The sequence below is a fragment of the Amia ocellicauda genome, chromosome 23 (assembly GCF_036373705.1).
Source record: "Amia ocellicauda isolate fAmiCal2 chromosome 23, fAmiCal2.hap1, whole genome shotgun sequence".
NCBI lineage: Eukaryota > Metazoa > Chordata > Actinopteri > Amiiformes > Amiidae > Amia > Amia ocellicauda.
The window spans coordinates 15,284,269-15,312,237 of record NC_089872.1 but is presented as its reverse complement, the minus strand read 5'-3'; the positions used below and the strand labels follow the sequence as shown (position 1 = coordinate 15,312,237).

The 27,969-nt window shown below is 35.9% G+C and overlaps 1 protein-coding gene across 4 annotated transcripts in view; it reads left to right on the top strand.

Moving 5' to 3' along the window:
- adgrb3 (adhesion G protein-coupled receptor B3) overlaps positions 1–27,969 on the top strand; it is a 140,051-nt gene that overhangs the window by 39,685 nt on the left and 72,397 nt on the right. For all 4 annotated transcript variants that reach the window (XM_066696770.1, XM_066696769.1, XM_066696768.1 and 1 more), the window contains exons 3-7: positions 16,863–16,973; positions 20,132–20,293; positions 23,573–23,737; positions 24,596–24,760; positions 27,576–27,740. In XM_066696770.1, coding sequence (XP_066552867.1) covers positions 16,863–16,973; positions 20,132–20,293; positions 23,573–23,737; positions 24,596–24,760; positions 27,576–27,740 — 768 coding nt within the window. The remainder of the gene's footprint in view (positions 1–16,862; positions 16,974–20,131; positions 20,294–23,572; positions 23,738–24,595; positions 24,761–27,575; positions 27,741–27,969) is intronic.

The window sequence follows — 27,969 nt, the reverse complement described above, 5'->3', positions numbered from 1 at the left end:
GGAAATTATACAAATGTGCCCATACATCTCAAATAATACTACAAGCACAGGTGGTGCTTCTTAATTTGTAGCATTTATAGAAAGATTAACATGTAGCTGTTTGAAGATCTGAGTATCTGAATTAGAAAAATGTAAGCTTCAGTGCTTTGTATATACACAGCCAGATACATATTTCATTATTGAAAAGGAAAGTAGCCCAATGACACTTTATAAATGGTTTCTTGCTCTGAACAGTTAGGGGAAGACGTGTGGATCCAGTTTGTACTCCACAGGACATCAGGAAGGTCAAAAGGGGCTACAGAAGATGGAAGTGCAGCACTGTCTCCAAGCTCTGAATTCAAATAAAAACATTAAGATATAACAGATGCCACTTGATCCATGCTCCCAGGCGCTGCAAGTTTTAGAAATGTATTAATCATTTAAATTGCTGCACCAGTTTCTAGAGGAATCACTGGTTTGGGCTCAGGGATGCAGAGGCAAGAACTCGAGATGGAACGGAGATTGGGGAATAAGTAAACAGTGAATTTAAAGCACCATCTTTTAAGGGGGTACTGTTCACTTAAGATTTTCTGTTAAGCTCCAGGATTTGTGTTTGTTTGTTTAGGAAGCACATTGCCTTGGTAACAATGCTAAATATAGAGCCAGTATATTTTAAATTACAAAGAAAAAGGGAGAGGTAGATGAAGAAATGGACTTTAACTTGTTGAAACAAACAAAAAACATACAAGATGTATGCAATGGTATATATCTGATAACAACATTGTGAAGTTGTGTGGATGACCATACTCATTTAAGAGAAAACATTCAATGTCTTATACATTTTAAGAGGGTAAGAGCAGAAATAGTCAAAATGAACATGTTTTAATAAAAACTCAACAAATGTATGGTAAAAGAAAAAAATATTGAAACCTTAAAAGGATCTGGCAGAAGAGAAGACACTCATATGACTATATTCTCATCCCCTACATTAACATACCTAAATGAAAAAGATGCAGACTTTCAGATTGTGCATTCACTTCATCCACTCTTCTTTTTCTCATTGTGTTATATTTATTTCCTTCCTGAAACTCAGGATACCTTTCAGAAAAACTGGTTTTGACAGACATGCTTTCTGACTACATCCCTGATATCAATTACATGATTTTTCAGCCAGGCATACTGTACTGTCTAGTGGGCAGGTTGAAAGCTTAACAAGCATGCTGTGAGGATTCTCAATTTTTATCCTGGAGACCTCAATGTTTTTTTTCCCCCCATTTTTTTTCCCCCATTGTGTCAAGTGTGACACAAGCAGCAGGAAAATGCCCTGTATATATTGGGAGAGGTTGAAGTTCTTAGATATCATTGAATTACAAGGCCAGTCAGCTTCAGAAAATGTAGGCAGTCACATTTTGACCTACTTACTTAAAATAGATCTGTTGCCAACTTATATTACTAGTCAGTGTAGTATAGCCTTAGATTATTTCATAAAACAACTGGTCTCAAACTGAACTCCAAACAAATGTATATGGATGCAATAAGAACCATTACTATATGTGGTCACTATTGAAAGATAAAAAATATATATTGAGATGACAACTAGGCAACTAACCGAAAATGCTCATTTGACATCCTACCTGAAAGGTGTGTGTGTGCTTGAGGGTTAAAGTGTCATGTCACCATAACTGTAATTCCAATTTCCACCATTAATCTCACAATTGCCTGAAAGATATTGGATTTGTTTATAGATTTGCTGACTGAGACACTACAAAATATGGCAAGGGAAGGGAGGAGGGGGGGGTTATGTTCTGCTGACTGCAGAAATATAGGGTTTAATAAGAACACCCAAAAGAAGCAGTTTTGTTTTCAAAGCAGCTTTGAAAAACTGTAAAACAGATCTTGCAAATCGGTTCCAGAGTTTTTACTTGCCCTGGACTTTAATACCAGTTAGCGTAAGCTTCTCGAGGAAAAAAGCGCCTTCTGCTACAAATGCACTCACAATAAACCAACAAGAATACACAGAAATACGTCCACTTCTAGGGTGGCCTGTGAGGGCCTTTCTGAACCAGTGAATTACACCTTATTCCAGTCTGACCATTGGAAATGTTTGGCAGGGTTGGACTGTAGCTGAAAACAAAGTAGAACAATGATAGGAGAACTGAGGGCAGGAGAGATGCTTATGCATAATTCATTCATTTATTTATCGTCTTTGGGCATGGTAGATGCAATGACAACCTTGCTCTTGTGAAATAGTGCTATAGGCAAGGCTTCACTTGACAGAATCCCCAAAGAAACAAGACAATTTATAGCCATCCCATACAAAAAATAACTATTGTTTGTTTTCACAAGTTTGAATTAGTTTGTATTACAAAACATTAGCCTCATTAATTAGAAATCCCACAAAGTAATTGGAAAACAAATAAATATTATGAATAAAATATGACTATAATTAATTTCCTCCCCCCTGTAATTGACACAGTTATTTAATGGGTAGCTGATTCCTTGGCCTCTTGGTAGTAGTTTGTTTCAACATGGAAGATGATCAGAAACAAAAGCCATCTTTTTTTTTCTTTTTTTTTTAATGTGTTTAGGATTTTGAATTTGCAAGAGCTCTATTTGGCAGAATTGTTTAGATATGATTAATTATTGGCTTACTATGTCACTTATTGCCATCTGGAACCTATTAATTATTCAGCTCCAAAATGCTCAGTCTAATGATCCATTGTGAAATAGCCAATTTACTAAGAAACTCTACATAAATAAGAAATGCTTCCCACAATTTTGCTAACAAAAATGCATAATTTGTTTTAAGATAAAGATTTCTAAATTACGGCGTCTGGAAAAAATATAGAGCAAAGATGATTTCGATAATTTTAACTTTTGTTGTCATATGCTAATTATGGTTATGCATGTTATGTGGAGAATTAGGTTTATCAAAGGGTTTTGCTACCTTTCTGAAATACCAATTGCTCAGTCCTTTAGCTCATGTCAACATTACAAACTGTATGCATGTAGTCTTGCCATAATAAAATGAGCAGCTTTCACAAGGAGAAAACACAACTGCAAATAATTTCCATGCATAAAACTGTGTTGATACAAACAGAACACAAGGGGATATATGTGTAAAACATCAAACTTCAAAAGGCATCAGACAGCGAAATGCTGGTAACAAACGAATAACTACAGAAATCTTATCTCCCAAAATAACACTGGCATCAGTTCACTCACCACCTGCTTTAACTTTAATATACATTATCATTATATTGTATATACAATTATGCATTCTGTGTAAATGTAAGTTGCTTCAAAAAGCTAATTAAGATTTCGCGATGGAAATATTGTGGAGTTCTCAAGGCAGAGATATCAGTGTGCCAGTGGAATACTTGAAGGCATTGGTAAGAACTTTGCTTTCCAGTATTGAGTCAGTATTGTGCCTAAAGGTTTGGTCTTCACAGTCTCTATCCTGATGGGCTTTCAAACAAAGTACTTGCACAGATAAAAGCCTACATGTTTGGGAAAGACAGCAAAACACATTTTACTTAACAATGTGAAGACTCTTACGGATGTGATATCAATGATATCTATACCTACAGGCACAGTATATCTTTGAACCCCTGGTATGTGTACTAGTATTTTAAGTGAAACAGCAATAACACATTTTAAGAGAGTATATTAAAAATGTCCACGTTCACTTAAGTATTTTCAACATTGCAATTAATTAAAAAATGTGTTTACATTTGTAAATATTTTAAAAGACACTAAATACACAAATACATATAGGTTTGACATTTCATGATTTTACAAACAGAATTAATATTATTTAGATGACCAGGTCTAAATATTCTACCTAATAATTCCATGTAACTAAAATCACTTCTAAATATGTATATTTATTTTTACACGATTAGATTTCCATGTATTTATTTGTGTTTGTGTTTGTGTCCTCTTTTCTGTTGGCACAGTAAACTAGCCAACCATGTGTATAATTCTTAGTTCAGTGCGTATCCATGAGTGAACGTGGGCAATTTGGGCCAAATTCACAAACATTCAGATTTGGCCCCGACAACAATGTAATCCCACAGCGAACGATCATCATCAGACAGGTAACGCTCTTGGTTATTGACATTCGTTTGAGCCAAACTCTCTACATGCCAGCTTCTTCACAGTTCATTGTCTGCACATTTGACCAGTTTTACAACTACAATAGTCCTATTTCTATTGATTTGGTGTTCAGTCATCCATGAGAACAAACATTTTTCCACTGAAGAAAAAAAACAAAAACAATCTTTATTATAAAAGTTCACTTGATATAAAGATCAATCCAATGTTTAATGGACATCAGTGGGGGTCTTCTCTTTTAAAACTTGATGAATATCTATTTAAATATTGTAGAATATTGTATTATGCATTTGAATAGCGTGATAACATTTGAACACTGTGTATTTAGAAATATATCAAAACAATTTTAAACAGAATATGCGATTGATGGATACAATTCTTTACTTTGGTCAGCTTTTAGTGTTTATCCTGCTTGAATAAAGATGTAGGACACTGTACTTAAACACATTAGCAACCACACTACTTAATCTTTCAACTCTGCAGATGCGATAACCGTGATCTGAGAATGTTCACAAATGTCAATAATTATATTAAAAGTTCTTAAGAGGGATGTTTGCTTATTAAGGTGAAGCATATAATCAGAAAACGATGTACACATTGTATAAATATAAACTGCTCTTTAAATGTGTAATGTCATGTTTGCGCACAGCGGGTAAACTAAAGTTAGATTACAAATTTAATCCATTTGGATTCTTTGGGGGGAAAAAGTGCTGGACAGTTAATTGGATGCCTTAATGGTGCATGCAGGTTAAAGCTGGGGGAGGGGGGGTTGTGTGCATTAAGAAACAATTAATTCTTAATACTTACACCACTCTTCAATGACTTTTGTCTTTCAATAATGAGTAACCGGCATTGATAACTCATTTCATGCTTCATTAGGGAGAGAGCGTGACAGGAGTTTTGGTTAGGGCTGTGAAAGAATGTCACTAAGGAGAGTGTATTGTATATATATATATATATATGCCTTTTTTGCTACCGTTTACAGATACACAGCTCATAAAAGCTCCAACTCCCATTTTCAGTTTAAGTTTCAATTAAGATTAAGAAAATACACATTTATTTCTAAAACTAATTATTTAATTTAGACATTTTAAAAGATAAAAAGAAAAACCATGTTGCGTTTCACAATTGTGCGCATGGATACACAACAAATAATGACTTGGGTAGCCTTAATGACTGATGGGAACCTTGAGGGAGTTTGACCTTACGTCTAATAGTTTTGTATTAAGCCTGACCTATTTGGGGATAAATGCTGATGAGGCAGAAGCTCATTGCCTGCTCCTCCAGACGTCTGAAGGCCTTTGAAGGGAACTTCAGCTACTCTTAGCAACCTTGACTTGTCTTCTTACTTTAGCCTCTGTATAATGCTGTAATAGTTCATCCCGTGAGGTCCACTGATATTAATCATCTGAGAAGTCTTAGAATTACCTGAGGGTAACACGTGTAAATGTCAATAGAGGCAAGCGAAGCGAAGTGTTAGAAGATTGCACTCTGCAGACTTGTCCGGTCATTCTTTCAGGGATGTATTTTCGTGTGGAAGTCACTCTTGTGACTACTCCTACTCGTACTCCTGATTGCTCGGCCATGTTTCAGGACTAGCCTTGTGTTGTACAGGCTTTTTATAAACCCAATGGAACACCTCTGGAGTTAACTGGGATGAGTAATCAGGATGCCAGATTCATCCTTCACTTGCTGCACAACAGAGTTTTCTATGGAAGAATGGCATAATCCTCTTACCATCAATCAAAAGGACTGCGTCAGTCAGTTGGGCCAATAGCGGGCCCAAACCTTATTAGATATATTGTGAACAGCTGTCGTTTGGGTTTTATTTCTTGTACGAATATTTTTATGAAAAAAAGTCCCTCTATATATACCGTATAGCTGGCCACAGTCCATGCAACCAATGTGATCTTACACTTGACATTCACTAAACTGAAAGAAGATCAATTTGCTCCAGAAGGTGGAATAAAAGGAAATGTATTCAGGCGCAGCAATCAATCAAGTGGCCTTTGAAATTACATACTTGGCCTTAATGGCACATAAGATAAATTATGACCAAAATATTAGCTATATGGTTGACAGAAATCTAAATCTATGATCCCTTGTGAAAACTCTTTGTGACTGTGGGTGTTACATGAAATCAAGTTACCTATCGTAGACATGTTCAAACCAAGGATAAAAAAACAAACAAAAAAACACTAAGGAACCACATTTATATGCTTTAGTCGCACTGATTAGAACACTACATTTGTAAAATTAGGGTTGGCCTCTGTCGGTAATTATCCTGAATCACTTCCCTGTCAATTGTAGCTCGTAATATAGCAGAGCTTTCCAGCAGGCCTAGATCATCTCATGTGCATACTATAAAGAACCTGTTCACTAAAGTTTAACAATGTGTAAACTGAATTGGTAATGGCTTGTTCGACTGTGTGAGGTATGCTATATTTGTGTTTGTAAAGAATGACTGACTGAATATTAATAACTATTGAGTATTATCTTTCCTGGGCATAAGATATTAATGGACACCAAACGAGCACGATGGGTCAAATGGCCTCCTCTCGTTTGTAAACTTTCTTATGTTCTTCTTATGTTCTTAAGAGTAACAGTGGTAACAATGTCCCATCCCCCTTTTGGGTGGTATTCTTGATTCAACAAGTAACCCATTTCAGTTTGCTACAGATTATATACATTTTTCATTGACAAATGTTTGTTCTTTGATGGAAATATTAAGGAAGTAATTTAAACTATGTTCTCTCCTGATAAAATCGCTGTCCTTTCCAAAATCTTGACACACATCAGTTCAGTTACTTAACAGAACTGAAAACAATATGAAAGAGGAGTAACTAAAAAGTACCCCACACTAATCTATAGGAGGAATACTTGAATTCTATCGTATCGGTTGTAGTAAAGGTTCTTGAAAGGTTCTATTCAATCTGCCAAATCAGGCATTATAAATGTGCCTAATACATCGCACACTCTAGTTTAGTAGTTCACTGTGCTCCTCTACCTTCTCTGCTGTTGTAGAATGGCTGCCTCATGCTAGCCCAGAGAGTGTTGCACTTCCGTATGGATTCATTGACTTCTCTACTAGGTTTAAATGCTTGTGGATGCCTTGCAATGCAAGGCACTATACAGTTGCAAGGTTTGTTAAATGATTATTAAAGTGCTTCAAGATTGACTGAGTTTATTCCTGTAAAATCCCGGAGCAATATGAAAGTACTGTGTATGGAGAATGTGAGCACATTTGGATCGTTATACTGAGATCAATCAGTCTTTTCCGATTCCACCAAGAGATTGATTAATACACAACACAAAAGATGCATAAGTGGCTATTCTGAGAAAAAATAAATACAAAAAATTCTCAGTAAATGTTGACTATTGGCACTGGGTTAATTGCCAGCAAGAGTGTTCTGAGTAATGAATGCAAAATAACTATGACCTTGGTTGTAAACATTCATTAGTATATCACCCTGCCTGTGACAAACTATGGCAAACCCAGTATGGAGACACAGAGATTTAAATGGAATCTTTCAATTCAATCCCAATGCCAGTTAGAAGCATATAGAAAAAAGCACACGTAAAATCAGATTTCAAATGCTGTGATTTTTCTTTTTAAATCTCCACTTTATCCAATACACAATTGAAGAAGAGATCATCTTAACAACAAATATGTAAAATTCTACATTTGCATGGTGTTACCACAGGGTCATATTCACTTTGAGGAACTTCTGAATATGTCAGTGAAAATGTATTCACCTTATGAGGATGAGTGATGGCAGTTAGCAAAAGCTGACAGTGCCGCAAAGTGTGGTGTAGCTGACACACTGCATTAGGAAGGGGGCTGTCACTGTCTGTCTATATACAGGAGCTGAATATGACCATATCAGCTTTCCCGAGCTAACCAATAACGCAATATGACAGACACATTGCCCTCCTTCCTACGATTTCATATGTGTTTGTTTCCATTGCTTTGTATTTATAACTAAATACACCTGTATCTCATAATATCATAAGAAGCATTCATAAAGCAGATTCTTTTCCCAGCGCTGCGTTAAAATCTTCAGAAGCAAGTGAGCATTGAAGAAGACTCTTTAAATCAGACAAGAGCACTTGCCTGTATGATCAGGACTTCAATAGAAATGTTTGAAAAGTTGGCATAGTTCACAGATTCAAAATCCTCAGCAAGGCCTCTATTCCAAGTTGGACCTTGGGAGTCCCTCAATTTTACGGGCATTAAGTAAATTGAAAAATACACATACTTATCTCCTCTAATGTGGATGTTACCTAGCAAGATCCTCGGCATCTGAAGCTTTAATGCTTGCTTGCCTATTGAACAGGTGGGATGGTGTGTCATTCTGGTTTGAGCATAGTGGGGAAAAAAATCCTATATACTCAGATGGAGTAAGGTCAATATACTGACCCTTACAGATTGAACAAATATGAGTTCAAGTCATACAAATTATATACTACAGAAGGGACAGACAGAGAAAATACCCAAAAAGTGTTGGTTTTTATTCAGATTTAAGCACATGAACTTTAACAAAAACCAATGCCTTTTCTACGCCTCAGTGAAACTATGGAAAGTAAGGTAATTTCATGTTTTTAGCCTCTGTGTACTTTTACTACCTTCTTAGCGTCAACAGCTGAACATAATATCAGTGATACTATCAGTATAATCATGGCCCTTGTGGAAATACGATGCATCACTTACACTACATTTTGGCAGAAAGCAGGATATTGCCTTTTTGCGGCACTAAACCGAGAACAATCTGAAACCCATCCATAATCCTGCCCAAACCAAGAGGATATTTTAAAATATGCTCACATTTGTTTGGAACAACACAGAAAATACTAAATACAAAAAAGCACAGTTGTGGTTTTGTGAGTCACTTCTGCTGCATTGCATCTGTTTCTTTCAACACAATGCCAGAATTCGGTGATTATAATTGTTGAAAATGGTTGTTAACCCAACAGTTGCCTGCATGTGTGTGCAGATATTTAATTGCTGTGGCTGCTGTCTGAGGGAGAATTTTGATGTCAACTGTTACTTAACATTATATACAGAAATTAACTGCTTACCAACTTAGGCTATGCTCAAGATCCCTTTACAGGCATTATCCTCTTTCCGGTAGCACGTCATTTCAGAAAACTCATTTGTATTTTTATGCAGCAAGTTGAAGATGTATCTTATGGTGACTATTCTTGCTTAGAAGAAGAAAAAAAACATATATCCTCCTATGATGAATAGAATATGGTATCTCAATGCAGCATTTTGATAATGTGAGAGCTCCATCTAGACAGCTCTAAGTGGTACTGCTTGGTATTCGTTTTTTCTTTTTTCTTCATTAAATACATACAATGCTCCACCCCCCTATAAACCAGACAACATTATCCTGTGTCAAACACTGATTTCCCATGTTTTTAAAACTGGACTTTTGGTGGAATTTACCATCTTATCTAGCTTTCATGTTTATACTTATACAAGATTTCCTGCCATGCTAGTAGTTACCATGGTGTTTTATTTGGTAATGATTCAATGATTTTCATGTCTCTCTACGTTGTAATACTTTTTAACCCAGAAGGACATTAAATCCAATACAAAAATACAGTTTGTAAAGCCAAGAAGGGAAAAGGCTGTTATACTTGATTGTAATGCCCCTACAGTGTGTTATTCTTTATTTTTCTTCATGCTCTCTCTTGGAATACAATGACAAATGATTTAATGTTGGTTTTATTCCACAAGCTGTTTTCCCCTTTTCACAGATATCATTCGAGGATCTTGATTGTGACAAAGATCCAACTGAAACATTTTAGATCTTGGCAAATGGGAAATAACAGCAGGCACTGTATAGTACCTTAAAAACTACATTGATGATGCTGTATAACAACTGTAAGGAGTTAATAGATGGTAAATATATCCTGATAGTGTGTAAGATTTTAACATAATACAAATATGAATATCAAAGGTACGATGGAGAGACGTATACAAATACAGATGGTTATCAAAGCATGCCAGAAAAAATAAGTTAAAAGTAAGGAAAGGGGTGAGAATAAATGAACTAAGAGCTGAAGAAATGTAATGAGAAAGGAGAATGTTATCTGCACGTTCGCAACGTGTTTTGGAGCGTTTGCACCTCGAATGAGAGCAGTGTCAGTTTTCACAAGGCAATATGATGTTCCAATTTCATAATCAAATACAGTGCCTAAAAAACAGCCATTTCAATTAGTCTTCTTCAGTGCAATAGCATATCATTATGTCTGGAGCCATTGAAATTTAGAGAGGGCTAGAGTGTGACAAATGTAACTTCTTGCATAACTGAGTAACAGGTAAAGCTCTTGACTAGTAGTGATGTAATTATGAATTCACTCTGAGCCTCTTCTCTTCCTAATTAGTTTAAGGACTAGGAAAGATTACTTTGAAACAAGTGAAATTTGAGAAATGGTGGGGTCTTACATAATTCTTAAGTACAATTTGTCCATTGAAGTCAAGTCTCAGAAGTAAAAATATATAATATTAATAAAAGAGGCATAATTAGGTTTTTCATTTTTTGGTATTTATATATTCAATGAACAAGTGGAGGGAAATATATATAATTTCCAAGTCCCTCCAGAGCCAGTGGCCCATTGCTGGGAACGAGGCCATCATTTTGTTTTGCTCTTCTGTAGGAACTCTGCCTTCAAAGTGCGGAACTGGAGTGCGTGGTAATGAAGAACAACTCATTAATAGCTACATGTGTGACATGCTTGCAGGCAAGCAGGCATGCATGAAAAGTGGTAGATGCTTGATTTAAATTCTCAGGAGGCTTCTAAGTATAGACTCATTTCATGCAAGGTTAGACACATCAGTCATTGGACATGGCATCTTTTTTCTTTCAATAAAATACTACTCAAAAATGTTCTGTGGTTAAAGATGGCAATCATTCAGGGTTACCTGAAGCTAATGTAATCAGCAACACTTACTTAGACTCCTAATTTAAAAACTTGGCATCTACACATGGAGATCTGGGGAAGAACACGTCTCTGTATTAGTTTTGAATATTGCCAGTTCCAGTGAGGTATGCAAAGAAAATTGGCTAAATCAATGTGAATAATATTAATTCTGTACATACAGCATTTCCAAACTATTTCACTTCAGAGGCATACATTTAAGATTGAATACTCAAATGTATGTCATTACATTCTTTTTGTTTGGTTTCAGTTAAGCTTCTACTCATCCTTCTATTCATTTTTCTCAAGGTGCATTCATTTCATTTTGAGGCTGCTTTTACCCTCTCGGACGTCTAAATGCAATGCAAGGGATTGGTATTAAGCTATGCTGTTAAAAAAATAGTATAGTGCGTTAAATATAGGAGAGACTCTTAACATGTTTGTGGGGGTGGTGTGTGCGTAGAAGAGGGGGGTCGCACCTGTTCAGTTACATGACGGAAATTATCTATAGACTGTTAAACAATTCAGCCTACCAAGAAAACCGATGACAAGCACGACCTCAGAGGAAATGATGCGTGTTATTCAGCTGCCCTTTTTTCTTGGGTAAAATAAAGCTACAGGGTTATGTGGAAAATATTTGTGACAGCAGAAATTTCTTCCTTGTATCCCACCATGATATATGAAGCAAACCGTCGATGGGTTCTACGTGTTCATAAATCTTCCGCTGTATTTCCTGTCACCACACAGAAGTCCTGTCCAATCAGCACGAGTTTTAGGTGCTCGTGTTTACTCTTCAGCTTGACGCAACAGTACGTGTCATCTTATTCTGAACTGTTTAAGGTTCTTCCATACTGCAGGGAATAAACACTGCGATAGCAACTTGTGAGGCATTGCTATAGAATAGTTTCCTCTGTATGCAAGCCATATAATTTCAGAGATTTTATGTTTTGATATGTAGTTATCATATGTAGGTATGTAGTTATTTCTACATTTGTATTTAAAAATCAACTGTATGCTAGGCTTTTTATGCATATGAGATTGATCACTTCAGCTCCAGCAGTTAGTATATACTTTGATCATAGAATTACAGCATATTAGCAGTAATATGTTTAATTATTAATATTGTTCCGGGTGCTTTTCATGTCTTTTTGACATTTGTTTGCTGTTATCTTTTCACCTACTCTCTTTTTGTTTTGTTTTTTTGTTTCTTTTATTATGTTTTTATATCAGAAAATTATGACAAACAAAATCATTGCCTCCTGGCTACAGTTTTTAATCTATAACGAGGTGTAATTATACATACATGTGAAGGTGATGTAATATCATTTACCAAACCATCTCTATGGCTCGTTGAGTTATTTATTATTTTGTGCATGCCTGTATTATATAATCAAATCAAGCAGCCCAATCAAAGATGTCTCTAGTCAGCCTCTTACGTTTTCTTTTCTCTACACCTCTATGTCGGCATGGTAATGATGCTGTTATGCTTATTTTGTGCAAAATACATAACTGCAATGTATTAGGTGTATTTATCCTTATCACTATCCAGCTGGTTTAGCAGCTAGGTCATGCTAGTTAGCCAAGGCATTAACTCACAGTGAGGGTTTATGACTTATTGCATAACACTGTTGAACAGTTTGTTGAATAGGGACTACAAATTACTCATACTTTTCCACATGAATAGAACAAAGAATCCCATTATTCTTTGACAGCGTGTTTCTCCAACATGAATTTTGGTGTTTTGTAACGCACTGGCTTAAATGTTCATGATTCATTGTGAAATACTTCTATTGTGCTGTCACTAGCTATATTAATCCATGCTCCATCAATGGTCTTTGTTTTTGTGTATGTTTTTTGGGAGATTCCCTGATATCTGTTACTTTAAATCCACCTCTGTTTTTCACAAACAAGAACTTATCAGCTGTCTTCCACGGTGGCTTTCACTGAGGGCCATTTGGTCTTTCTGTTTACACTGCACCTCAGCTCCGAGGAAGGATAAGTGAACTAACTGTTCACTTAATTGGGCTAATGGAACTCTTTTCCCAGGCGTATTGAAGGCAATGATTTAAATAGGCCTATAAAACATTGTAGGCTGTGGCCCTGGAGAACAGGACTTGGTTTAAATATGTGTATTGATTGACAAGCTTCAGATTGTTATGAATTCTTTGAACAGGTTATCAAGTAAATCACTCCCTTAGGTATCTGTAACAGCGGTACATTCAGTGCATCCTCACTTTCTCATATGGTTGCTTTGTGTCATTTAAAGAACATATTTAAACATTTTTAATGCACTGTAGGGTAAATATAATTTAGGTTTTTAATCAGAGACTTATCACTATTATGTTAAAAGGCCTGTTACTATCAGTTTGAATAATTAAAATGGAAATAGATATACAAATTTGAGTTACGTCATCTAAGGTTAATTTGATTAACATCCCCTCAAATGTATTATTATATCTCTGGTTCATGCACAGATACCCACCCTGCTACAGAATCAGTTTTAGAGTAAAGCGCAGGTGAACTCTCCCTGGGTTGTATGAAAAACATGATAAAGCTTTAAATCTGCTAGGTGAAGAGAGAAATGCAACTAATTTGTTTTTCTGTAATCACTTATTCCTTTGTGAATATACATGACATTTAATGACATCAAATGCAAAACTATACCCATGAAAATTCATCCCAGTGAAATGTGAAGTGCAACAACAAACAACATTTTAGAATCAGCAGGCTGTAAACATTCACTGTAAGCTTCAATGCACTTTTAGATTTTATTCTGCAGTTAGTAGACTGTGCTCCGTGTATGTATACCTACACAATCATAGCACAAATACTATGTGTGTGTGTCTAGTGGGTGTGTAAGTACATTATGTATGTGTTTGTGTGTGTATAAATCAGTGGATCTAAACTCTGACCTACCTGCGAAAGGGAAATTAGAAATGTGAACTCAGTGACGTTTTGCTCTATAGCCAGAGGCCAGTTTTCTTCTGCTCATGAATAAAAAACAGTGATTAAAGTTTGTAGATTGAAATACGTGGGTAGATGCTTTTTGTTTTCTAGGTCTAAATAAACACCCAGGTAAAGATTGAAAATTATTTCAGAAACTAATGGTGAAAAACAATAAATTATAGAGAAAGAAATTAAACACCCAAAAAGGCCATTAAATGAAAGAAAAACAAATAGAAACAAACACTCCACACACATTGTCATATATCTGAATGATTCTTGCAATATTCTCCTCCACTCTTCTCTCTGGATTATTCAAAGGGATTGTTAAGGGAGATTAAAATAATCTTTCATCAGTAAAATCAGGATCATCAGTAGCTGGAAACAGTCACTGTGTACAAGCATGCCTTTCCAGTATGTTAGAGCACTAACACTTGCTTTTCCCTCTGTTTAAGATCAGGTGACCACTGTGGGCATCCATTATGAATCAACTCCATGCATTATGCCAACATTGCATGTGTCAGTTTCAGAAAGCAGGCAGTGAGAGTCCATGAAGCCAATTCAGACTTCCATACCCGACTGTTCATGTGTACATTTCACGAGATATTGCTGTTCACTGAAGTATTAATTTTGTTATGCTGAAGTGCATATAGACAGACCATCAATCTGAGAAAATATGAAGGACAGGAAGTGTCATTTTAGATAGACAAGAAGGTATTTTTCTGATGTTGATCATTTTTAAATCTCTGTTGCCAGCACCAAGATGGCATTATGTGCACATGATAACACATGAAACATCGATATTCATATATATATATACACACACACACACACACACACACACACACACACATACATATATACATACATACACATACACTTTTTTTTAACAAAAGATGAATTCAAATTGCATGAAATATATCAAAAAGGATACATAGATACATAGACTGGAATATTGTGAAATGAACTGCTGTGTTTTTAAGTATTCTAAAATGTAATATGTCCCTAAACAACAAAATTAAAATGAATGAAAGGATATATTCTGGATATAAAATGCCACTAGAGTGGAACATACTGTGGCAACTAATGCAATACTTGCTTTTGGCTAAATAGCATGTTGGTATTAAAAATAATAAAACTGATCTGAGAAAACACTGTCCCATGCTGTGCAAAATATTATTATTGACGAAGAACAATATAATAGAAATATAACCCAGCATGTGCTGTTAAAACATCCTTTTAACATTGATCACATTTGTGCTATCAAGAAGGCTATTTATTTAGGTATGATTTAGCTGAAGAAGTTTATTAAGACATGTTTCTCTCTGTACCTTAAGCATGCATTCAAGACAGTAATGGTTGACTTCACATTCAGCCACTGTATGTGTATTTCCTGATACTGTATATGTAACATCTTGTTGCTTCCTCATTGTTGATGCATTGTTTTGTACGCTAATCCCTTTTCCCTCCTTAAATGTGATGATATGTTTCTCTAACACAGTGGCCCAAGAATAGAGAAATGCAACAGCATGGCACTTCATAATTTGCAAAATATTCCATTTATTCACTTCTAAGCCCTGAATGAACTGAGAAGTTGAGTGTTCAACGAGAGCACACAATTCAATTCCCTGTGCCCTCTTCTGTATGTCAACTTCCCTGCTATTAATTTGTTCCATCAATTTGACTAAAGTGAATGTTTACATGCATACCACTTCAAAATATGGAAGAAAAAAACAGCAAGTGGGTAATATCTTTTTATACCTTCAGAAGTGTATGGGAAGTGAAGTATTGCTCTTCCCGAAAGCCCCCAAGGAGCTGTATGAAACAAAATGAGCTGAGAAAACGTCACAATGCCTATATTTTACATGCTGAGGTGGAGCACGGTTTCCATACATTACTTTGTATGCCATGTTCCAGCAGCTGCATTATTATATTTCCACAAGGTATTTGATAGTTCCCCATCTGAAACACACTATGACAATGTTGTTTCACTCCCTGTTATTGTGTCACTGGTGTAACGTCTGAAACAATGAACAACAACTACAATGAACTGTATCAGGTTTATGTTCATATGCAACAAGCACCAATTCCAGTTAGTATGTTCCAGCCATGACTAGGATACTGAAATCTGTCAGAAGGATGCTTTCAGATTTGTATTTAACTCCTTTTAGTGGCAAATCTGAGCCAAGCATTGTTTCACTTTTGGCATGGCATTACTCTGGATTTCCTTTGCAGTTGACATGCACATTTAATAATTAAAATACCTTTAGACACATTCAGTACATTTCCTAAAATACAGACTAGACCCATTTTAGTGTTCAAATCTGTTTAGTTATTTTCCTAAGGTTAATAAGAGAAGTCAAATTTTAAATCCACAGCTCAGAATACATTTGTCAAATAATCTTATGAAACACTTAATTACTACAGTAGTTTTTTTTTTTTTTTTTTTTACATCCAATTTCTCCTGTATTTTCCAACTAATTGCTGAAACCATGAATTTGTTACAGAAACAGTGGATCAATAGGATGTCAAGCTCATGAAACTCCTCTTCTCTGGCTTATTTTAATGATCCCGATGATTCCAGATGGTTTATACTTTTTTTTTGGGGGGGTGGGCGGGCGGTGGGGAGGGGAGGTATGGGTCTGGGGGGGGATTAACGTCTTGTTAAAAGCAGAGTGGGTTGATTTGCATGTGTGCTATGTGTTTAAGCTGTGCTTTTAATCTCATTTAATAATCAACTCACAAGATAAAAACGTTTTAAGTAATGCAGTAAACGTATATGTGTACATTTGTTCCAGCTACGGACTGCAATTATTAAACCATCTTGAGAGACAATTGCAAAAGCTTTGACGTTCTTGTGCAAGCATAGCTTTCATAAACCTCTATTCTGTCTTTAGAATTTGGAATGATCGGAGAGCATACAATAAAAAGTCAGCGGCCGAGATCAGTTCATGAGACAAAGGTCCCTCAGGAGCAAGCTGATTCTGCTAAATTTATGGCACAAACTGGTAATACACTAGTTATATTTTTTCTTTTTTGTTAACTACAGTTAATTTCATCCAAGCCACTGCATGCTCTCTATTTGTAATGCACTCTTTAGTGACAATGCTTTCATCATATTGTTTTCTTTATTGTTGTCACCAGTTGAAGTCCATAAATAAAAGTAGCTGACACACTAAACACATTCTGAAGATAAACACACTGTTCACCACAGATTATTTACTTCAAATCAGGGATATAATAGGGTGTTCCTGTTCCTCTTTGTTTTAATATAACACATTACATTACAGGTTAGCTTGCGGATACATGTTTATTATTTTTGATACAATTCATTTTTTTCCATAAAGCATTAAAACATTAAACCGAAGAGCAGACTAGACCCTGGGGGCTTGATGCTTTAATGACTTCCTGGAAAAATGGTTCTATTAAAAGTGAAAACATCTGGGAGATAAATATCTCTTTCCACCAGTAAACAATAAAGCCTATTTGGATACCCGATAGTACCTGATATGCAAAGCAGACTTTTTTTTTTTTTTTTAAGTAATCTGATATAATTAAGCAATTACCAATGGGAGAAACCAAAAGCATCCTTAACAACATGCGTTTTCATCCATTTTATCACATCAGGCCTAAAATAATTCTCTTAATAATCCATGTGTTAAATATTTGCAGATAGGGCCCACACATTTTGAAAGTTATAATTGCTTAAGCCTACATTTTATCATTTTACATTTGTTATACAACTTCCCACTTGAAATCAAAACTATCACCAAGATTAACCTTAGTTTCTCAAGCATTACACTTAACAGAACAATACAACAGTGTAAATACGTTTTTCCACATGTATTTTAAAGATAATATCCTCAGAGGGACATTTTCATCCTTGGTCATATTAAGCTTCTTCTTTCTTCTTTCTTTTTTGTTTTGTTTTTGTGCTTTTTTGTGACCTTGTCGTCAGGTATGCATTATTGGTTAGATTTATTTTTTTAATTTTCTAAAAGGATATATATTTATTTTTATTATTTTTTTCTTTTCACACTTTTTTTTCACACAAACTTTTGTTCATTTCATGTCAAATAGTAGAGCTGAGCTGTAAGCTATTATTTGCCTTGTTTAAAGCTTTTATTAATGTGCATTTCAGTTCATTTTCCGTTCTGAATTGTACTAATTTACTGTTTTCGTGTAGCTTCATGTAATAAATTGATCCGCATTTCAGTCTGTTGCAGTCTAAATTATAACCAGTTAAATAAAGTTAGAGCTTTGATCTCTTTTAGATTGAATCATTTCACCCTCCAGTCTTTTATTTCGGAAGCAGCTTAGTAACTCAATGCACTTTAAAGCTTCATAAGATTTCAATTAAATGTGAATGTATTCAGAGCTGAAATTACAAATAGAACTAAATTTATGACTGCTGCACTGGGCAATGCATGTCACATTATGCATATGAAACCAATGCATAAAAGGTTGAATACCACATTTTAAAATTACCAAAACAAAATACCTGGCATTACCCAGACTACAGACAGGAAATCAACAGTAATGACATATAATTGCATTTTTGTTTTTTTAACATGCTGAAATCTTTGGTGACTACCAAGAAATGTGTACTTTTGCAATTAGGGGAAGAAACAAAATAGTCTGTGTACCACTGGATACATATTGACAGTCTTCTGCAGTCACCAAATATTTCTCTTTATAAATTCATATTCTATTGTTTTGTTTATTGCTTAAGTAATTACATGACATTCAGTATATGAGTTCCTCAAATAAGTGCTGTTTGGGTAGGGGTTATACATTGGATATTTTATCTGCCATGAAGCATTGATTCTCCCTTTATTCAGCATTTACAATGTCCTTACAAAATGGAAATGGCTTCTAGCTATATAAATATAGTATATATACAGATATATTAAATTGAGGTTGTTTACAGTCTGTGACAAATAAATTAAATCGAAACTCTGACTGCAACAGGATGTTATATATAAAATATATCATCTTTAGTCTTGCAGAATTTGTATTCATATACAGTGTCTGTTTAGCATGTACACATTCTGTTGTATTTGGAGCATACAGCGCAGTGTTTATTAGGTGCTAAATTCCTCATGATAAATTTAAAAAGTACAAATTGGGGTATGTATAAAGTGATACTGTTTAACCTCCAGACACAGCCCATATTCTGTATTTCTATTGCGAATTATGAATACAATTCAGATGAATTGTATATGTAAAAAATAAGTTTTGAAAGAAAAGTTTGTATATATAAATATTCATGAAAGTCCATGAACATTATCATTTGTGAAATAATAATTTGATTCAAATTTCTTCTGACTTGCTGAATATAACGGAGGAAAGAGTTTCTTTGTTTTGTTTTTTGATTTATGTTTTATTGTTGTTGTATTCTTTCCCCTGCCAGATAGAAAATAGAAAGGAATCCTAGGTCCAAGGTTTACATAAGACAAAACAGGCATTCTGTAATCGGGCTATCATCTAGCATTCAGCTCCATAGACTTAACAATAGTCTGTACTGCTGTTAGATCATGCTGTTCTCTAGAACATACCATAAACTAACTTTAGCTTCTTCATTTTAACTATTTGATGTCCTCTTGCATGTGTACATGTTATTGTTTACTTTTGTTTTTTGTTGAGTTTTTTCCAACTCTTAATTGCCTGAATCAGCTGGATTGCTGCTTCAGACGCAGTGCCTGAGTGAATGTGCTTCAGCTGCACACAGACAGACACACACACACATCCCTCTCATTCTCCTTCTCTCTTTATCTATCACTTTACATTAAGTGTCTGTATATAATCGTACATCAATTATACATTATTATTGAGCTCGTTAAATCCACATGAAGTAAGCTTCTGATAATTTGGTTGATTTGTATTATCTTATTCAGAAATTGACAGATACTCATTATAAAGTGTTTAGTTTATGTGTGTGTGTGTGTGTGTGTGTATATATATAAGTATGTGTGTTTGTGTATCTGTTCCTGCTTTCCTTAGGAATTTGGAATTAAAATGCAGAGTAACTGAACAGCAATGACTATCACTTATGGAACGAGAGCGAGTTTTTGATGCATCTCTTGTGTTTCTCTCCCTCAGTTGCTCCTTGCTGTGGTTGTGACGGTGGTGTCTGATTAATCGGTTCTGCCCTTCTCCCACACAGGTGACTCTGGTGCAGAGGAGTGGTCCCAGTGGAGCTCATGCTCAGTTACATGCGGTCAAGGGTCGCAGGTGCGAACAAGAACTTGTGTCTCACCTTACGGAACACACTGCAGCGGCCCTTTAAGAGAGTCAAGGGTTTGCAATAACACTGCCCTCTGTCCAGGTAGTGTTAGCAGCAGATGGTTGAATGTTACATCATTCTGTTTCACTGATGATTACTGGAAATATGCCAATGATTTTGTGTGTCATATTATTATTTATTGATTTGGTTTTGTGCCTATGTTTTTATTTATTTATTTTAATTATTCTTCCCAATCTTGCACATATTTATTTTCCTTTTTTCATTGTATTTTGGATTCTTTTATCTCAATGACTAGATGCCATCTCCATTATTCAGCTGTTCACAAACCACTGTTGTAACTCTGAATGCTGATTAGTCTACATCAGTGTCACATGATCAATATATGGGTTCTGCAGACAAATGGATGAAAAGATTTCTGCGAGTGGCGTTATATTTACCAGACCTACTGCCATAACTACGTACGTACGCTGGCGATATATTTCCCCCCTGCAGCATTTAGTGTGGGAATGTAATTCATGGGCTACCTTTTCTCAGTCTCAAACGTAAAGTTGCCATTTTGTTTACCCCGTTTGACATGATTGGTCCCATTCCTTGATTAACTCTTCCAAACACTTAATTCACACATAGATCTGATTGAATGTGATCATGACTAAACAATGGTGGTTCACTTAACCAATTGGAAAGTAATCACAAGGCATGTGGGAAATAAAAGATGAATGCCTTAACACATTTTAATTATTTATATTGCTTGAAAGCTCCCCTAAAGTCTCGAAATAAGAGCCTTTGCCAAAGGCTTGTTTCGTTAAGAAAGAGACTATGTTATGCAGTACCAATCTGAAGGTTGACGAACTAGAATATAATTTAATATTTTCATATTGAAAATTAAAATGTAATCATCTCTACTGGTGAATTATTTCCTTACATCATAGTTCATATGAAAGTAAATCGCATATGAATAAAATGTTGACCGTTGCCATTTTTATATTATTTTGAAAGGACTTTATGGTTGAGGCCTAATCATAAAATATCTTCCTAAATATCTTGAATATCTACTATAAATATAAAAATGTATATTAAAATTAAGTCTGGTTGTATAAATATACATCAGATACAGATCATGTACTGTAATAAAGTATAGTTTGTATTTTAATTTCAGTTCCTTAACAAGAATATGATCTGATCCTCTGCTGGAGATTATGCATCTGATGTTTTCCAATATGAGAAGGGTGGTCTTCATCAATTAGGCACTATGTTATTCCAGTTAATGCAACATTTGTGTCGTTTTATTCTACATCTTGTATTCAGACAGGTGCCATTTAAAAAGAGCTCGAGTCTCTATACACTGTTCTATCCATTACTCAAAAAGCAAATGCTAAATTAAAAAAATGTATTACTACTACTAATACTGATCATAATAACAGCAATAACATCTCTGTGTCCCTTTGAAATCAGACTCGTCTAGTTTTAATCATTGTCTGCAAATCACAACGCAGAATATGTTAACATTTACTTAATATCCTTTCCACGAAGCTTGTAATACGTGCCTGGGGAGGCATCTGTGGCAGGTGGAAATGATTGCAGGCATTGTTTTACATCCCTGGCCACTTCATCCAAGAAGTGATTTGCTAAAGAAATGCCTCATGCTGTCATGGCCGTATCAGCAATGTCACAATGGATGCGTTTTCCATTCCTTAGAAAGGAGATTGCAGGTCCCATCGAATCAGTTGCATTAAGACTATTCTCAAGGATGTAGGCGATATGGAATATTGTGCTTGTCCTTGTGCTGTCAGCCTCCCATGGAGTTTCACATCGTTCATTGGGAAGGGGGTGGAGGTGTAATGCAAATTGGCACTATGGCGCGTTCGTGTACAAGTAGTACTCGGGATATGCTGGAGTGCATCTCAGAAACAACAAACTAAATTCTTAATACAGTGTAATATTGTTACATTGCTCCACATTTCAAGCTCTGCTAATAAGTAGAGAATGCACCGTCTCATTACAGCTACTTACATGGCTTTGCAAAATGTTCTTCCTTCATGTATTTATTTGTTTTGTTTTATTTTAATCTGATTAAAGGAAAAACGTATCGTACTTCTGAAAAGTTCGTAGAAAATGTAATCTCTCTTCTTTGGGGATTTAAAAATCAAAACCATGTGTGTCTTTTACATTTTGATGTGTTAGATCTGTATATATTTTTGTTTTCAATTTTATTTTGCATGATGATTATAATGCAAATTAGACTTTGATGTTCTCCCATGACTCTAAACTAACTTATGTTTATCTCTTGTAGTTTTAGCAAACGTTGTCTACATTTTGTATTTGCCTTAGTCAATCTGTACGGACAAACTCACATACCTCCGGAAATACTCTAAATTCAGTATTTTTATGAACCATCGATACATCGTATTTTCTTCACCTACAACAAAGTCCATCTCTTGACATTATAAATTAATGCTGGTGTTACATACCATCATTCTGACGTTTGCCATTTACACAATTCTGTTTGCTGTACTCAAGTACTCAATACCTCGAACCTGTTGTATAGATTTAATTTGGTACAATGATAAATGTTACTGCAGTGGTTTAAAGTTTTAATTGAAAAAAAAAAACACAAAAATGAATCATCACAGAGTATTACAAAAGGCAGGGGGGAGTTGTTGGCAACAGGGATAATTACTTTCCTCTTTTTGAGGTGGAATGATAAGTTACTCATAAGAGCAGTTTTTTTTAATCTAATGGTATTTGCAGAGCTTTTTTTTTAATTATGTGATTAGAATATGAGTTAAGCAAATTCCCAGTTGAGATTTAAGCAGGACATTTTCTATGACTCTACTTTCTCTTTCAGACAGACTTATCAAAGTAAATGCAGATTTGATTTTGGGACTGAGTGGACTGAGCAAGGGCAGACAGCGTTAGATGAACATAAAAGAGTTATAATCCCAGTGCAATACACAACTCAGACACCACAACACTATCGTCTTTGACTATTTCACAAACATGGCTCCTTTGATAAGGCGTTAACGGTATTCACATAAATGTTATTCTTAAAGAATGCTACAGCAGTGAACACAGTCTGCGGCAGAATTGTCCTTGGCTTTTTTCGTTGGGTTTCTGGTCCTTCTTCTGAGATGAGTTCGGTAGAGCAATTATATGATCCCATTTTCATTTCCCAGACGTATGCTGGCAATTACAGCAATGCAATCAAGAGCTCCACATGTTCACAATAGTCTTGTTATAAGCCTGGGGTTTTCGGTTTTCTTGGCAAGCAAGGCACCACTGTTTGGATAATCATTATCCTATTTGTGAATGAAACGCATCCCTCAAGCCGTAACTGCAAAGTCTGTTTGTGTCTGTTTGCAGTGCATGGTGTTTGGGAAGAATGGTCACCCTGGAGTTTGTGTTCATTTACATGTGGCAGAGGTCAGCGAACGAGAACAAGGTCGTGTATACCGCCCCAGTATGGGGGTAGAGCTTGTGACGGCCCAGAAACGCAAACCAAACTGTGCAACATAGCGCTGTGTCCAGGTTTGTATTTGCCATTCTTGTCTTCTTCCTGAAAATCTGCACCCTGTTTAGAAATGTCACTATCGTAATATGCAGTTGTATCATTTTTAGCGTTTCAGAGTCGTTGGAAGATGTTTTCAATGGTGACAAATGTTCAGGCAACAAAATATTTAGTTTTTGGTGGATATGTTACAATTTACTACTGATTTAATGAATACAAAACAATAATGATTTCCCTAAGTGGGATTTTATGCTACCAAAGGCGTGACAGTCTGATATTATCATTTGCCATCCATATCCACCCTATGGATTTCAAAAAAGTATCAAAAAGTAAATTATATAAACTGTTTAGGAATCGTTCCATATAATATTTATCTATAACCCTTTTAACACCATAACCTGAGCATTGTTCTGCTGAAGTAGTGTAGGATACAATATTCAATAGTTTAGTTTATCTATTGTGCCCAGGTATAAAGAAATTACAAAACGAAAGAATACAATATACAATATAGAATGTAATATACATTGCCTTCTATTCTATAGAGGGTTACCGTACATTCGCCGCATGTCAGAATATAGCCTTCCTTCTCTTTTATGAATTTCTTCCCATTGTCAGCAGTTTTGGGGATTTATTCAGAACTGCTCTACCATATATTGAAATATTGAAATGTCCTAGCAATGTAATCAGTCTTGCTATTTTAAGTACCCCGCTTCTATGGAGCTGAAAGTCATTTTTTGCCGGGATGGCAGTGAGAAATGGAAAGCTGTGGGCTGTAATTGTAATTTGCTCTGTCTCAATCCTATTGCCTCTGCTCCCACCCCCCCAATCCCCCTCCGACAACCTTCTCTTTTGGATGACGGTTCTCATCCGTGTCCCAGTGGATGGACAGTGGCAGGAATGGACTCCGTGGAGCGAGTGTTCGGTGACCTGCTCTAACGGGACCCAGCAGAGGACCCGGCAGTGCTCGGCCGCTGCCCATGGGGGCTCCGAGTGTCGGGGCCACTGGGCGGAGAGCAGGGAGTGCTATAACCCCGATTGCACCGGTATGTGTTCCTCTCAGCCTCCCTCAGTCCTCATCTCCCTAAAGCATAAGGAGACGACGTATGTCCATGCAATATAAATGGTTTTCTTCACTACTTAATTATTATTTGGCAGACTTCTATATCTGACAATGCGTCTGTGGTGCCTCCGATACCCAAGGGGATTAATTCATCACAACAAATAATTGGGATTGGGTTTTGATTCTGTCTGCAGGTGAACTCAGTACAATGCCTTTTTGGTTCTTTAGGTAATGATGAAACACTCACTGCATTCGTGAAATTGTCACTGTGATCAGAGATGTCACCATTTGCCATTTCACTATTCCATACCTAAAACCTAGTATCATCCGGTTCAATAGCACAAGCCTATATACCTGTCTTACTGTCACCTTGAAATAATGATCATATAATGTATGCACAACCAATAAACTATGAACAACCAAAGAAAAGGCTAACTTCCACAATCAGCATCAGAACAACTTACTTCTCTTCAGGTCTTCTATATTTTAGAGAATACAATGTGCTCAACTTGTTTAATATGCTATGCAGCTTATTTTAATTTTTAAAGCTTAAAGGCAGGGAGTGACAGCAGAAATAAGAGTCGAATGTAGGCAGCCCTCATTATTATTAACATTTACCCTTTGCTCAAATGAATGCTGTGCTGCAGGACTTTTTATCTTTTTATTTAAAGATCAGTAATTCTTTTCAACATCAGATTAAATGTGTTACACAGCAGATAAATCCAACACGCAAACTAAAATGTATAAATCAAATGCTGTTTATTTGCTTGTAAACAATTAAAACCACTTTAAAACCACTAGCACACAAGACTATAGTTATACCTCAGGGAGAGGTTTTGTGCAAAACGGGATAAAAATCGGTTTAATAAATTATCTGAACATGGTATTTAAACAGCTATGCCATCTATCTATGCAAGGCGTGAGTTTTAGTTTTGCTAATTCTTGATATTGTTTTAAAATGTATAAATATGTGCTATAACGAATCCACATATAGTGGCTAAAGCAAAGCGGAGTAAACCTGTACTGTATATATACTTTTTACATGTTTTCATAACATTACAAGGTGATGCTGGTCACCGATTTCATAGCATAGTGTATTTAAACCACGATAAACCGTAAAACCTGTATACCACCTATCTCTAATCACCATCATCATCAGCCTTTATCAATCCACTGCTGGATGAAGGCCTCCCCAAGATGTTTCCACTTGCTTCGATCTACAGCTTTTCCATGCCACTTCTGCAAAGTTTAGGATTTCAACCCCCACATCTGTAATAATCTATACATTCGTCTACTCCTGTGCATGGGTAAATCTCTGTACTTGCACATGATTCTTTTATGTAATTCAATTGCAAGGGCTCATGAATTTAATAACGGTTGTCAAATGCAGTATTGTGATAGCTGCAAGATGGCATAACTAACTTTTAAGTGTTCTTGATCTAGCCTACATCTAATATATATAGAGAATCTGGGGTCCCAAACTCAATCCCTGGAGAGCCACACTGTTTTCTGTCTTTTGTTCCAGCCAAGCTGCCAGTTACTGAACCCATCAAAATAATTTATAGGGAGTGAACCTTAAATCAAAATACAATCAACAAAAGAACTCGATACAACGTAAAATATGCCAAATTGATCAACTAAATGGATTAATTAAAGAGCAAAGACCTCAAGACACCACAGCCCTCTGGGAACTGAGTGTGAGATCCCTGATGTAGGATATGGATTTGCACATATTAAATACATACTCAGTGTTGATGGGGCACATGGGAAGCATTGCATAATTTATTATTTTCTACCTTTGTGCACACGGCATGACTCTGCATATTCTGCCCCGGCACCGATACAACACTGTGATGCTTCATTGAACGTCTGCAGGTTCTGCTCATGTTCACGTTAAACCTGTGAAATAGATACACACAAAATTGTTCATGTTTTTTTTGCATTGCTAAAATATGATCAAGGTCAGTCTGTGCGTGAATGGTGGTAATAGTGATAAATGTTAGGATGCTTTTGGATAGCTTGCATTTAATTTTTTCTGGAAGGCTTTACCATCGGGACAAGGACATTCAATGTACAGTACAGAAGAAGGGTAACATCTGTGGCTTTTTTTTTTTTTTCTCCTAATGCAACATTTTATAGTGTTCATTAAAAGGCAATAAAAAAATGCTGCAGTCTTTTGAAACCTGATGAAATATGCTTTCATATTGGTAAAACAAAATTATCAGCACAGCCTAAGACAACATTTAGTAATAAAAATATGCATTTTGATTATTTTATAATTATTATTATTTACAATTACTATTATATACATTTTCAATTACTAGTATTATATTTGGAAAGGAAAATGAATTATTCATGAGAAAATCCATTCAGTTTTTTCTAGCCCAACAACTCTGGCTGCAAATAAAAAGTTTCTAAGTTTAGTAATGTAGTTATGTTGTGTGCAGCCATGTAAAAGAAACCTTAATACCAATTATGAAGAATTCGCATATGGGTAATAACAGATCAGAGCATGTGACCCTACTGGTGGATGCACTTAATTAATTTTTGACATTTCTCTGTTGATTTATAGCCTTCATCATAATAACACAACTTGCAACTAATTCATAGCTAAAAGTAATGATCTCTTATCATAGATTGAAATTTTCCCTACCTACTCACAGTGTTTGCAAACAACAATGGGTTGTGTATGACATTCAAAGCAAAGCACTACATTTTCCTTTTGTCAGGCAACACCTGGGATCATGTCCCAGAAACAAAAACTCAGAACATCTGTTTACTGTGCCTTTACTCCGCAGCCAACGGGCAGTGGAACCCTTGGGGGCACTGGAGCGGGTGTTCAAAGTCATGTGACGGGGGCTGGCAGAGGCGGATCCGGGTCTGCCAAGGCGCTGCCACCACGGGGCAGCAGTGCGATGGGACCGGGGAAGAAATCCGCAAGTGCAGCGAGCAGCGGTGTCCAGGTACCATTAAGAGCTGGGCCTAAAAAAATCAATGCTATTAGAGCAGGCGAAGCTGCAACAGGGCCTGCATACATATGAAAGGACGGCTGTGCAATGAGGCTGCTTCTCTTTTTTTCTGTACGTAATGATGCAGTCCTGTCAGTTATTGATGACTTGATTTGTTTTTTTACTTATTTATTGTATCCATGGAGATCCCTACTCTTAGTGTGTTACTAACCACCGTGATTGT